The following is a 15,651-nucleotide window of genomic DNA, read 5'->3' as shown; positions in this document are numbered from 1 at the left end:
TACCGCGTTTTCTGGGGGTGATAGCACATTGCAAAAAAAAGTACAGTTTGATGAAAAAACTTATGGCCCAAAATGTTTATTAAGGGAGATATATCCTTCCTTGATACAATTTAAAAAATATCCCCGCATAAACGATGAATGCCACCAGATTGATATTTCGTACAGAAATGTATGTTGTTGAATACATTTCTTAGGTATGCTTCTACTTTTTTGATATTGTTATAAAGGGTGTTTATAGAGGATAAATCATGATTTTTTTTCTTTAAACAACTTCTATCGTTATTGATGAATCTCGTGATGAATGAATCTGCTAATATCATGTGACTACAGAAAATCAAATATCTCGAAAACGGTTCATTTTTTGTATTTGGATGAGAGTATCTTTTCTTATTTTCTTCGCTCCATCGAATGCTTCTATTTTTTTTCCCAAAACAAATACAACGAAAGAAGTTATCCCAAAAAAATCATGACTCACCCTCTAAAAACACCCGGTATAACAATCTCAGAAATGTAGGAGTGTAATAAAAAAATGTATTTTAACAACATACGTTTATGCACGAAATTTAATTCACCCTGTATATTAGTACTCGAAATTTTCTTGCCACGGATTCATCTATTATTTATCAAATTTGGTGATACAGAAAACGGTTCTGCCAACTGAAATTTTTTAATGCAATAATCACTAAACGACATTTATTGAAATATTGCATTAATTTCAATAAAAATTCAGTGACTTAGAGAAAATAATGTATACATAATATATACTGGTATAGAAGGCGCATTCTTACAGTCGTTTATTCAAAAACTGAATTTTAAACTAGAGAAGAATATCAATGGCTTCTGCACTTGTATTACAAATAACTATTTGTTGATACTTTACAAGAACGATTAGGTTCGACTGAATGATGAAAAATTCAAGGGTGAAATCGATCCTATACGTCTGTAAACACGATCACTCGTTTAGCACTGAGAATATTCGTTCAGCGAAAATTCTTCCAATTGTTTTTCAACTGTTGCGTCCGCTGATTGCAGCCAATGAGATACAGTAGAACTCCAATTATCCGAAGTAATGGGGACCGGGGCCCATTCGGATAATCAAATATTCGGATAATCGGATTTTTTTTAAAAAAATTGCCATTGGAGAGAATAAAAGCTACGTTTTGATATTGCACTATTTTTTTATTATTGAATTAAATGAAAGAAACATGAAATTTTCACATGTTTTAAATATAAATAAAATGTACTTATGTACAAGTTTAGAAATAAAAATCATTGTTTTTTAAACATCTCCGTCAATGTAAGCTGTTTTGCGGTCTTCAACCGTTTTCGGGCAGCCAGGTCACGCATTCGCTTGACGGTGAGCAGTTGCAAGTGGTCACACTCGGGCTGACGCTCCATCCACTTCAAAGCAGTCTCGAGACCGGCAAATGCTTCACTAGCTGATGGTCCAGCGTCTACTTCAACATCAGCAGAAAGTTCTTCTTCCACTTCCACTTCAACATCTTCTCTCACACTTACAACAATTTCATCGTCATTGAGAATTTGAAAACCAGGGTCAGACGTGTCACAAGCCATCCACTCTCCTACATCTTCAGCACTTACTTCTGTACAGCCAGGAATTTTAACAATCATTTTTCTTATTTCCTCTAGTGACAACGCATCTTCATCATCATCATCCTCTCCATATTCTTGTTTCTCATATTCTTCAGATTCTTTTTTTTTGTTCTTCTCAGACGGTAGGCCTTTCAGTTTATTCCACGCACGTCTTAGCGTCACTGGCGTAACCAAACTCCAAGCTTCCGCTACAATGTAACAGCAGTCCTTTAAATTTATTTTGCTATGATTTGCCAAAACCAATTCTTCATCTTCAGCACCTTCGATCAGCAGTTTTCTCAGCAGTTGCCTTCTGTAATGGCGCTTCATTGTTTCAATAACAGACTGGTCCATGGGTTGCAGCAAACTTGTAACATTGGGAGGCAAAAACGTCGTTTTAAACTGCCCATTCTCTCTTTCCAACAGTTCTGCTGTAGGATGAGTGGGTGCGTTATCAACAATTAAAAGCACCTTACTGCCTTCTTTTCCCACCGATTTTTGGTGCTTTTTCACTTCAGGAATAAACACTTCATCATACCATTCGGTAAACAAAGCTGCAGTCATCCAGGCCTTGGGTTGACTTTTGTAGAAGAGTGGAAGTATTTTTACGTTTTTAAATGCTCTTGGATTTCTTGATTTTCCTATCAAAAAAAGTGGCAGTTTATGATTTCCAGTGGAGTTGGCACAGTTAAGCACTGTAACACGTTCTTTACTGACCTTATGTCCAGGGGCACTAGATTCCCTTTTAGAAGCCAAAGTGGTTTTTGGTAATGCTTTCCAAACAAGGCCAGTTTCATCGGCATTATAAACAAACTCTGGATCATAGGATTCTGATGCAGTTTTAAATTTTTCAATAAAATTTTCAGCTGCTGCAGAGTCTGCTGAAAGCTTCTCACCAGCCAAATCTAACTCGCGTACACCATGCCTGAATTTAAAATTCCTTAGCCAGCCGTTACTAGCCTTAAAAGATGAATAACCAAGCTTTTCCGCTAAGATTTTGGCTTTTTCACAAAGGATTGGACCTGAAATCGGATTTCCCATAGAACGTTGCTGCAAAAACCATTTAAACACAGCATCTTCCAAATTTTTGTTGGTTGCTGTCTTCATTGTTTTCCTGGAGGAACTTCCATCTCCATTTTCAAGCACCGAAACAAAGTTTAAAAGTGTTGACTTACTGTTTTTAATGTCAGAAATTGTTGCTTGTCCAACACCATAAATCTCAGACAACTTCTTACCCGTTACACCTTTATCGAGTTGCTCTATAATTTTCAGTTTGTCCGCTAACGATAGCACAACACGTTTTCTTTTCGAAGCCATGGTATAAAAACAATACAGTATTGTACACGCACAAACAAAAGTAAGCCGTAGCGAAAGAGTAGCGTCCTCGAGCAAGGTCAATAGCACACTGGCTAATCAAAACAAACAATGACAGGTGCGCCGTGACTGCAATGTGCCGGAACTTGTCTTAACTTGTTAAGACAAGTCAAGTCAAGACTTGACGCGCAAACACTGGCTTCGCGGCTTTTTTGTGATTCGGATAATCGGCGATTCGGATAGTCGGAGTTCGGATAATTGGAGTTCTACTGTATAAGGAAATTATTTCCGTGGAGTGTCGATTGAACGACAATTACACGAAGCATTAAGAAAAAAACAAATTTGAATTGATATAGATGCCCTTTTTCTATAATATGGTGCCGATGTAAAGGGGTTTTCCCTAATATTATTTAAAATGGTTATATATAATGGCAACACTGTGTATTGTAAAGCGGTTTTCCCTAATATTATTTAAAATGGTTATATATAATGTGTATTGTTTTTTGACATTGCTCATGTTTTTGAAGAATGTATCTTTCCATGATTAAATGGTAACCTACTGAACAGAAATAACATGGAAATGTCAAACAAAATAATACACAGTGTTGCCACTATAACCATTTTAATTGTATCATTTTCTATTTTATAATGGCATACTTATTTCGAGAGGGAAAAGTCGAATTATTCAAATTCAATTTTCTAGGACTTTCCTTTCAAAAGTTATCGTGTATCTATACTGAGAGTCAGATGAACGTACCGACAAAATCGATTTTGAGGATGGATTCGTCATCAGCAGGTCAAACTTTCCGGTACAAAATTTGAAAATTATAGATATTGTGAAAAAATGATAGACCGATCAAATGCAAGAAAGAGCTCTCGAAAATATGTTTTGATGAATTTGTTTTTTTGGAAAGACTACAATAATAAAAATGGATAAAGTATACATATTCTGCCATGTATACACTCTAACATGAGAACCAATTAAACGACTCACTTCCTACAGTAACATTTTCCTCGACAAACAAACCATCCTATATGCGATAAAGATTGCGCACAGAAATTTTTATTAATCCGCCGCGATAACCTCTGTTTGTTCTCCGATGAATCACAGAACGATTCGAACGTCAAGACCGGCTGTATCCATTTTGACGAATGCAAATATTCATCGCCTGATAACAAGACTTCTTGTAAACATCGAGTTTATTTTACCGTCCTGACCTCGATAAGCCTGCCGAAACAGTTAGCACAGGATTAGACGGATTCGCGGAATCGACGCGTGACGTTGCCGGGTCACGTAAAAAATTCGTTAATCTACGGACAAAGTAAGCGGAGTTGGGGTCGACCCCCCCCTACACAACTTGAGAGCGCTCTATCGATTCGAGGTAACCCCAAACTATGTCTCGGAGTTCGAACGACCCTCGAGGAAGTTGGGGTGGATGGTAGACGACGGGATGAACTTTGTTTGGGATTTTGATCATGAGAAATGACTGGGAGTGGAGCTCCGATAAATGAACTTTCTGGTTTTCGCATTCTACCCCTTCCTTCTACGGTTCCAGTTCAGAAGTCGTTGACCCGCATATGACGGACGTGAAATATGTTAGATCGAGTCGTATGGGGAATTGAATGGAACTATTGTTACAGATGTAATTGAATAGATGAGATATTGTTCGATTCTGTGTACCTACAGGTGTTTCTGAAAGAGATGCGTCGAATGTGAGCAAAAAAAAAAGTTATTTACTCGGACATACATCGTCAAGAATTTGCCGGTGTAACAGCATTAAAAAAAAAGCGAAGAACAAATGATCTTAGAGAATAATTTATGGATATTGGACATTGAGAATTATAAAATCTACAATAAAATAAAAGTATGAAATACAACAATCGTTATATGAAACACCAACCAGATACTTAAGACGTCAGTTCTAAGTGAAACTCACAGGCATACATAGTATAACTTTCTGTTGTTTCCTGGCCGTTGTAATTTAACACCTTTAGACATTATTTTTTGGGCCGACGTGAGGGATAAGATTCATGCCAATGCTTCACAATCGACTTCGATTCCTCTTGAGATATACTAGTTTTTTCATATTATCAAAATGAAACCTCTTATTGGAAAATTCTTTTAGTTTTTATTTAATTGTTGTTGTAGTTGGATGGAAAAACTTTCATAATTTTCCTTGAGTTAATTGCACCAATAACGTTTTTATAGAAAATAGAGACCTATTTATGCATCACAGACGAAATTTTAGAATTTTTTATCTAGCATACTGATAATGAAACACGCTGGCAATGATTGTGAAGTTATTTTTGTCTCTAAATTGGCAACACTGCCTATATAATTACGGGAAATTGGCGGTTCACTGTCATTCAGTATGTTAACAGTGTGTAAAATTTTAAAATATCTTAAAATATAGACTTGTTTCAGCTGTGAACTATAATAACTGACAAAGAAACTGCAACACCCAGAAGGTGCTGTTTAATTTTTTTTCGGTAAAACATAGATAGTATAGCAAGGAGTAAATGATTGAAATTTGGAGAAAAAACGGAGGGTTTACTTTTTTTTTAAATAAATTTGTTGATAATGTGTTTGTCCATCTCGATTATCTATATACTCCCCAACACGTCTCGGCATTGAGGCAATAAGATGGTCTATTTATTCTTGAGGGATACTATTCCAAGCTACCTGCACTTCATGCCTCAGAGCTGCCGAAGTCCGTAGGGGCTGGGGTAAATTTCCAAGCCTTCTACACATGAAACACATCAAACATGCTCCATGGGCGAAAGATTGGGGGATCTGGGCGGCCATGGCAAAAGATTCACATGGGTCGATTCGAAAAAGTTTAAAATAACTCTGTCAAAATAAGGTGTGGCATTATCTTGCTAAAATATTAGATTCTCGAGCCGGTTAAGTGAGGTGTTATTGCATGTGCAATAGCACCCCATACCATAACACCTACTGTCCGGTGTACATGACGGTCAACATCAAACTGAAGTTCACGTCTTTCTCCTCGAAGTCGTCTAACCCTTCTTCGGCTATCATGTGCACCCAAGAAAATCGGAGAGTCTCTTATGGCCCTAAGTCTTAGACGTAGAGCTTGAACTTCATTTGTGCCCCTTCGACGTCCGGTTCCTAATCTTCTTCGATTTTGGGCATTATCAAACCACGCTTGACAACATCTCATAACAGTAGTTGCATTTCGGTTCGTACGGTTAGCGATTTCTCGAAATGACAACCCTGCCTCCCGTAGACTAATAATTTGACCTCTTTCAAATTCATTTAGCTGGCGATAGATTTTGCGTACACGTGGTCTAGGAATTTTAACAACAACTAAACATCGATTTTGGATCCCCTCGAACAGCTGGTTTGTTGTAAAATTTAAAAAAATTGCAAAAAACGGCTACAATATTTGAGTAACAAAAATTGTTTACATGAAAAAACCTAACATAATTTTTTTCTCCAAATGCAATAATTTACTCCTTGCTATACTATCTATGTTTAACAAAAAAATAATAATATAACAGCTTCTTCTGGGTGTTGCAGTTTCTTTGTCAGTTAGTATATTTGGTAGATGGTCATAATTTAAACTAGTTTTTGTAATTACTATGCAAAAAATAAATGTTGAACAACCTTTCCTTCATATTCAGGCAAAACAATACAGAATATTTTATGCAGATTCTTCATCGTGTTAAATAACATGAACCTTGAATCTCAAAGGAATTCCAAAAGAAATGTAAAAACTATAGAATGGAATTGACAGTATTCGATGCGAAAACTTCTACTCCTAATAGTTTTTTTGTAATGAAATTCTTACGAGTTGACGAAGAAATGGCTTTGTATAAGAGTATTTCTTAATTTGAATCTCAACCAGAATTTCTCAAGGTTAATATACAATATATGATAATGTGTTTCTTTTTCTTTGTACAGTTGTGAAAAGTTTTCAGTGCCTTTTCAGGTGTTATCTAGATGCGCAGTAAGCAGACAATCAGGCAGTCTTATTTTGCTTTTGGGAGCGATAAAATAAGTTGCGCAACTTTTCTGTCGAGAATGCAACAAGCTCTTTAGAACTCGTCTCTGCTCAGCGATATAATATCACTAAAAAGTTTTCTGCTTCGTCTCACATTTAACGACATCTCCCCTTACTTGGGACGCCAGCATGCCATAAGAGGACCGATAAATGTTGTTTGAATTCCTTTTTTAGAAGGGGGCATCCATTCAACATTTTCCTTGATACCCTGGTGAGCAGGTATTCGAACTAAAATAAGTTTGTTACTCTCTGTCACCAGCAAGAGTGATTTATAATAGTTTCGAATGGTTTTAGACTTTTGCGGCTGTTGGCAGTGATGCAAATTCTTGCCTTCTTATACTGTATGGCTAGATAAACCCGGATCTTTTTTTCTAGCATGTTAGAGGGGAACAACCGGCTATCATTTCGTCAAAGTGTCTGTACCATTCGAATTTTGAGTCTAGTCTGAAGTGATTTAATAAAAATTGCATAGCAACTCTCAAATCGTAGTCTCAAGGTCCGAATATCTCGACTTTGTAGGTTCTTCAATCGTTATTATTGTCTTGATCATAAAATGAAAGTAAACTTAATAACACACGATGTGGGGTCTCAACCTTAAAAGAACCTAAAATCAATTTTTAGATCAAACTGGGTAGAACTAAAACACACCAATTCATAACAATTTCATCATATGAATATGCATTGATAATGATATTTTATAAATGCTTGTTTGGCAGTTCTTTTATAGCAATATTATCAGCTGCAATATTTAGTTTACAGTGCGAAATAAACCTCTATCAAGCAAATTCCATAGAGGTTGTGTTATTAGAATGCACAAAGATGATATTTCGTTCAGATGAATTGCAAATCGTCAACATTATAACTCATGCAATGCTCTGTAATCAAAATTTTTGTTTAGTCATCGAGTTGTTAGTTTTCATGATAATGCGAGTTTTATGTTACTGACTATGTATAATATGATATAGGTATTTGGTGCTCTAGACTTTTTTCTTCTCGTAATTTTGACGCTGGAACTAAAATTTACAAACACATGGTGTACCAAAAAAGTGTAAATAACTAAACACGTTTTTTCCTAATGGAACACCCTATTTTTCATTGAATTTTCAGAATGCATGCAATAAATGAAGTTTGGTCGAATTCTTTCGATCCAAGTTGTTATCGTTGTTATCGTCCTATAAGCCTTTCGAGTGTTCCTTTTAAAATTTTGGAAATTCTATTCAGGATTGAACCAAATGTTGAAGATACTCTGCAAAATTATCAGAAAGGCTTTAGAAAAAATAGAACTTGCTTTGATCAGGTTCTCAGTCTTATTACTTTCATTGAATCAGGTTCAATAAGTTGAAAATAGGAGCTGTCTTTGTGGATTTATATGCAGCTTATGATGCAGTGTGGGAAGATGGTTTGATGAATAAACTGCATATGATTCGTTTGATTGAAAAAATGTTATCTGACAGGAGATTTCCTGTTTTTGTTGATGACAAAAGTGGTAATTTCAAAAAATTGAATAATGGACTTCCGCAGGGATCGGTTTTGTCTCCCATACTTTTCAATTCATACTTGTGTGACATCCCTGCTACCTTATCTGAGAAATTAATCTATTCCGATGATTTTGTGTTTCGTTCGAATTATTGAAAATAATTTGAATGGAGATCTAAAAATATGGAAAATTATTTTCTTGAATGGCGAAATCGAAGTTTTCTGTTTTCATTCAAACGAAAATATAGAAAATTGAAAGTAACTTTCTATAATTCCGTCTTGAATCATAATTATTCTCTCAAATATCTTGGGTTTGAACTTGATTCCTCTTTGAATTTTAAGATCCACTTGGAAAATTTACGACATGAATAAAATACTAATATTCTTCAAAAATTAGCTGGTTCTTCATGAGGTGCTGATGCTAGCACTCTTCGTACGACAGCTTTGGCCTTGGTTTTTTCTGTTGCTGATCACTGTTATTCTGTTTGATTCAATAGTGATCATGTTCATAAAATTGATGCACAGCTAAACATGTCCATGAGAATTATCAGTGGAACTATTAGTTCTACACCTTAACATTGGTTACCAGTGCTATCACATATACTTCCGCCCCATATTCGTAGATAGGTTACAGTCAAGAAATCTTGGGATAAATTTCAAGAAAGATAATATGAGGTACAGAATAAAAAAATCATTATATCTTGCATAAAAATCAAGACTTCAATTACCACAGATAGAATGATCCGATTTGGGTCGAATATGCGCCGTTTTGTTCTATAACTTGTCACTATTTTGAAGGTTTTTATGTATGCCTCTCTCATAGAAGCCCTAGTCGCTTTTGGCAAAAAATTGGGACAGTCAATTTTCACAAGCCTCTGTTGGAACGAATTTTTCACCAGCAAAATTGTTTGCCATGGACAGCAAGAGATGGTAATCACATGGGGCCAGGTTCGGACTATAAGGTGGATGCATAAGAACCTCTGGCGAGTCACTATCGATGGGTATGGCCTTACGTTCTCCAAATGGAACACAATTCCTCTTCTACTGGTTGCTTCTGGGCGATTGCTTCCTTCAGAAGGTCCAAATGCTGACAGTAAAGTCCGAGTCAACATTTGTGCTTTAGAGGAGCAGCTTATGTGGATAATTCTCTGCCAATCTCATCAAACACACTGCAAAACCTTCCTGACCGTTTCCGACGGCTCACCGTTTTTTTACTATGACCGTTTTCGCTTGACGTTGTCGTAAGTCATCCACTTTTCATCACCAGCCACCGACCCTTTCAAAAATGGGGTGATTTTGTTGCGATTCAGCAGCGATTCGCAGATGGAAATTCGATCCAAGAGGTTTTTTGCGGTAATCGCAATCTATAGTCTATAGCCACTGCCTAAACGGGCGAGAAGACGGCATCGAGTTCGTTCGAATCGAGAATCCTGGCTCTACCGACTGTATAGGGAACGACCTCAGAGGAAAGAAAAGATAGAGGTGCCTTATAGCATTTGTTGACATCGCTATAACATTTTTGTTTACAAACACTTATAATGTACTGCGTTGCCATTCTGAGGAAGAAGTAATCTTTTCTCCGTTCTGTGGCATAGATGTTTTGCGAATATTCTGAGGATTTGGCAACACGGTTCTGTTGTTGTTATTGCATGTGTCAACTAGAGGTGCGTTAAGGGTTAACTGTTCATTTTAATTTCACGTTTGTAATCGGCGTTATTTCATACAAGTTTGTGAATTTTAAGTTACATATTGTTAATTTTAATCATGGTAAATACTCGAAAAACATGTATAGTGTGTAAAACATCGGAAATGAAAACCTAACCTATTATAGGTAAGTTCACGTTTTGAGTCCATAGGCGTAGAATATATCTCGTCTACGGCGTAGTATTTGTGAGATATCGAAAACTTAATTCAATGCTAACATTTGTAGGTTTCCTTCAAATAGAGATTTAGCAAAATATGGTGCCACGTATTAATATTGCAAATGAACAATTTGCCGAAATATGCATATGTTTGTTCCAAACATTTCAGCACCCAAAACTTAATAAGAGGCAGTAAGAGAACCATTGACTACGCCACTGAAATGTTTACCGCCCCTCTAGTTGTCAATTTTGCAGGTTTGTTGTTGTCCTATCTCACTTTATCATCATACTGTTGCAATTGATTACAATACAACGCTATTTACTTCTAAGGGCACCTCTATCTTTTCTTTCCTCTGAGGGTGTGGCCTTACGTTGTCCACATGGAACACAATTCCTCTTCAACTGGTCGCTTCTGGGCGATTGCTTCCTTCACAAGTTCCAAATGCTGACAGTAAAGTCCGAGTCAACATTTGTGCCTTAGAGGAGCAGTTTATGTAGATAATTCTCTGCCAATCCCATCAAACACACAGCAAAACCTTCCTGACCGTTTCCGTAGGCTCACAGCTTTTTTACTATAACCGTTTTCGCTTGACGTTGTCGTAAGTCATCCACTTTTCATCACCAGCCACCAACCGTTTCAAAAATGGGGTGATTTTGTTGCGATTCAGCAGCGATTCGCAGATGGAAATTCGATCCAAGAGGTTTTTTGCGGCAACTCGCAATCTAATAATCTATAGTCTTTATATTAGCCACTGCCTAAACAGGCGAGAAGACGGCATCGAGCTCATTCGAATCGAGAATTCTGGCTCTACCGACTGTATAGGAACGACGACTTCGATCAGTCTCATACACAAACGGGTATCCAGTCGTCGAAGCTAGCCTGAATAAAACATGAGGGCGGCCAGGCCCGTCCGACCGGTTCTTCACCCAGCGGGACCGGTACCGGCCGGACGACGGAATGCTCGTTCTTAATTACATCCGCCATGCCGCGGGCGACGACGCGACCGCCCTCCCCCTTCGTCCCCCCCTCGGTTTGCTTGCCAGGGGGACGGAATGTACGTCTCGTCATACGGTATTACGATTTTTACGGCCGCCGGGACCGAGGTACCTACATACGCCAGTCTTTTTTTTTTTTTGACGAGCGATCGCGTCGAGAAAACCGGTCGCACACCTTCCTAGGAATTATTTATTGTCGGCGTTGTTATGGCCGCCTTGGAAAAAAACGGCGATGTTCGAGTTCTTTGTGATCGACACATATATTTGCATAGTGGAGGCTGCGTGTGTGTGTGCGTATAAGCGGCTTGAAAAATTACGACACTTCGTGCGCGATCTTCGCAGACGGTTGGTTTTGCGAAAGATTGCTGTGTTCTTTGAGAACTATTTTTGGGAACGTGCTGTTGCATTCTGAATTAAAAATTTGAAGAAATGCGGGGGCTATTTTTTCACAATTTTTCGCCTAAAATCTTCCTAAACTCCTCATTAATAATAATGGATCTCGAGAACAATAGGATTTAGAGGCAAATTCTTCAAGAACCCCCAATCTCCTTTTTCGAAATTATAAGATATCAGAAAGCCGATCATTGATACATATTCGATTCTATTGAACTAGTAATTTTTACTAAATAAAGAAATATTATTATTATTTTCGAGTTCCTAAAAAATGTTTCAAATATGTTGCTATATCTTCGTTTCTGTTCGAGATATTACAAAATTCTAAAATGTTTTTTTTTTCAGTTCTTTTTATAATTTATATGATACTCATAAGAGAGAGTTGACGTTGAATGAAAAATATGTATATACAGGGTTTCCAAATTAGACGTGAACTTTGGAGGACGTGTTATTATGACTCATTTGCTGTCGTTTGAGCCATATTTAGTGATAACCAAAAATCAACAGGTTACGAGACCGGTATTTGGATTCTTGTGACTTTCGAAAGATTTTTCGCCTTGCTTCATTTTTTGTCAATTTTTTCTACGTTGACCAAATTTGATCATGAATTTGTATTATTTTCGTGGCCAGCGAGAAGTCCGGATCTAACACCGTTAGAATAGACGAAGAAACGAGAAGATTAAGAGTAAATTAACAATAGGAGGAAAGTAACAATAAAGAAATAAGAAAGAGGGCATGTGCTTGAATGAGGAATGGTGGAGGTCATTTCAAACATAATTCATAAAGACATTTTCTACTGAAATTTTAAGATTGATTGCAATAAAAAAATATTTATTTCACTACTTTCCCCTGCTTTCTTTTTTCCCCTTTCATATCAAAATCTGCGGGAACAAAACCAGTGACTGCATTCTAACGAAAACTTTTTTAAGGCAATAAAAAAGCAACTTTGCGATTTTTTAAAATAATTTTGTTACACATGAATTGAGGAATTCGAAAGTTGCAGGCGAATTTATATTGGAAATTTATTATTCTTTCCTTCATATACCTACTTTCAAATCATACTTATTCTTATTCAACATCTAATACAGTATAATTCTCCTTTTTTCATACATATCATATCCTTTTCCGATGAAATTAATCTAAAATTTAAAACAAACTTTGTCAACGTAGAAAAAATTTACAAAAAATGAAGTAGGGTGAGAAATTATTTAAAAATGCAAAAATTCAAATATTGCGTAAACTGTTGATTTTCAGTTATCAATTAATTTGTCTCTATCGAGACAAACGAGTGATACTAACACCTCCTTCAACGTTCACGTTTTATTTGGAAACAACCTGTATAAGTTATCCATTTCAAGAATGAAGTCGAAAAACTCAATATCTTTGAAACGGATGACAATTTTGAAAAACCGGTAATGGCTTTTCGAGAAATCAGCGACTGCAAGACTGCGTTGATATAAGGATTCCCATTTGAAAACACCAACACTCTTCTATATCTCTAAAAAGGTAATTCATTTCTATGATCTGTTATGATATAAACCATAAAAATTACTGAAACAAACGTTTCAGAATTTTTCGAATATCTAAAAGAGAAACCAAAATAGCGAAATATTCAAATGGTTTTTTCAGGAATGCCCTGTAACTCGAGATCGAATCAAGATATCTATGATCTGCTTTCTGATGTCTTACTATTTCGAGAAAAGGGAGTTCTTGAAGATTTTTTTCTCCGAGTCTTATAGTTCCCGAGATGCTCATCGAATTAGAAAAACCCTGTAGAAATATTATGCCATTAACAAAATTTCATGGCTTGTCAAACAGTACAAATATAATTGAACAAAAATACAATAAAATAATTAATTAATAATTAATCTCTATATGGAAGAGAAATTCCATAATAAAAAAATGTCAAATTATCCAGTAAAAATAAAATCAATTTTCTAATAAAAAAAATCGATCAAACTGTAAATAGTTTTCTCTCAAAGCAGGTTTCTCGCTCTTCTGCTGAAAACCGTTCGGTTTAATTTTTCAATTCTATCTGGAAGTCAGTTATGAAGTTTCAGAAATGTGTCGTTTGACCCCTGCTCCATGAAAAGGAAAAAAATTCGAAATTCATCATTAAAATCATTGAGATACCGTTGTAAACCACTCAATTTTCATAGTAGTAAAAACAAAAACTATATTTTGAGTCTATTCTCAACTGTCATACTAAAGTTCCTTCCAAAAATTGGAAGAATCGATAAAGTGATTTCCGCACATGAATCAAAATGAATCTGACTGAAGAACCAGTGAGAAAGATGGTCTAGAATCTTAAGGAATTTCATTCATGCAAACAAGAATGCCTTAAATGCATTTTGGGGTCAGAAATTTTGAAATTGGAGGCCAATATTGTGATCAGTATAAGCAAAGTTATGAAAGTAGAAGTTTTGAGGAAAATTTCAAAGCGCATATGAAATTGAAAATTGAGCAACACATCTAAACTTGAGAAAGAGAGAACGAATTCAAATGGTATTGACACAGGAAAGTCCAATGCAACGTTATTATTTCTCTTCTGATTCATCTCAAAGTGAAAGACGAAACTCATTTATACAGTTTTAATTCTAATTGATTGCATATTAATTTATGAATTACATCCTCTTCCTCTCAATTCCGTTCTCCATTTCCCCTTTGATAGCTGTAAACGTTCAAGTGAGAAGTGTTCTGTTATCTTCCTTGCTGTTTGTAGAAATGCACCTTTCGTCGTCTTTCAAATTTCACCGTGTAAACAAGGAAAGGAAATTAAAATTTGATTCATGTGCGCAATCCATTTCGCAACGGTAAACGTTCTGGAAAGTATGCGCTCATGACGATAAAAATATAAGTTATCGCCAACCAACATAATCGTTGAGCATAATACCCGATTCTGGTTTTCTCATTATGAACGCTGTGGGTAGTCAACAAGGTCAAATCCAACCAGATATCGATAGAACAAAGGCAGATAGTTAATGGCACAAAGCGCACTCAACGAATTGAGCATCAATAAAGGATGATGAAATTTTCGAATAATGCTTTGCCACAGCTCTATTTGTATTCATCTGAACCTGCAGATTGGAGTCACTACCAATAACTGAAACCTCAAGGCCTTTGGGATTTTCGTTGTGGTTGCTACAAATTATGGGTTGGTGGATGCATCTTTATAGGTTAAGGCTGTAAAATGAAGTGTTGTTCTGTAATACTGTAACGGGTGGATTGGGAAAATTCAATAATAAAAAAAAAAACCTATTAATAGAGATGACCATCTCTTTCTAAGAAGAAGGTTATTCACCCTTATTATCCACGAAAGAACTAACAGATAATTTGATTGCCTGATCATATACTTAGTGCATTTAAATTACCAAGTGTTAAGTGGATTGTTTTTTATCATATTATGTTAATTATTGTGAACTAAGGAAAAAAGGAGGTTATAAAGAGAATGGGAACTTCCTACTTAACCCTAAATTAATTAGTTTTTCTACATCTGAATATTCAATCCCATCTATTCCTAAACCAACCTACTTTAACTCTACATGTTTGTATCTAACTCTTGTAACTGATGAAATATGAATATAGCTTTCAACAAATCGAAATATTGAATAAAACGGAAATAAAACGTGAATACACTGGCTTCTAAAAACAACTCGAAATCCCCAAGTTTATCACAAATACACAAACAAGCTGAAGTTATTATGTACTTCCTTCCTCTCAAACAACGGAACATTTTATTTTCAACTCGTTGATAGCGGTCTTTAAGACCATCATTTCCTTAGAAAATAATAATTTTTGACCAACAAACTTTACAGCTTAGATTTTCGATATCAAATAGGAACTAAATTTTAAAGATAACTGCGATGAATATGGGATCCATCTGGGCGTTCTTCAGGGATCGGTATTAGGGCCGTTTCTACTTTTTATAAATAACTTATCAGTCTTATTACATAATGTGAAAGCAAAAATTGTAGTATTTGTAGAGGAAGAGG

General features: G+C 36.0%; 2 protein-coding genes across 3 annotated transcripts in view; both read right to left on the bottom strand.

The window, feature by feature from the left end:
- LOC123670978 (lysine-specific demethylase 3A-like) overlaps window positions 1–15,651 on the bottom strand; it is a 132,149-nt gene that overhangs the window by 72,592 nt on the left and 43,906 nt on the right. The window lies entirely within an intron of this gene.
- LOC123673767 (jerky protein homolog-like) lies at window positions 1,270–2,910 on the bottom strand. Its single transcript, XM_045608442.1, has one exon. The coding sequence runs from the start codon at window positions 2,908–2,910 to the stop codon at window positions 1,270–1,272; it is 1,641 nt and encodes a 546-aa protein (XP_045464398.1).

Source organism: Harmonia axyridis, chromosome 1 (assembly GCF_914767665.1).
Source record: "Harmonia axyridis chromosome 1, icHarAxyr1.1, whole genome shotgun sequence".
NCBI classification, from domain to species: Eukaryota; Metazoa; Arthropoda; class Insecta; order Coleoptera; family Coccinellidae; genus Harmonia; species Harmonia axyridis.
This window is presented reverse-complemented; position numbering and strand designations above follow the sequence as displayed.

What these genes read in the sequence shown, in the direction of transcription:
- LOC123673767 (XM_045608442.1), bottom strand. Translation starts at nt 2,910, where the DNA reads ATGGCTTCGAAAAGAAAACGTGTTGTGCTATCGTTAGCGGACAAACTG.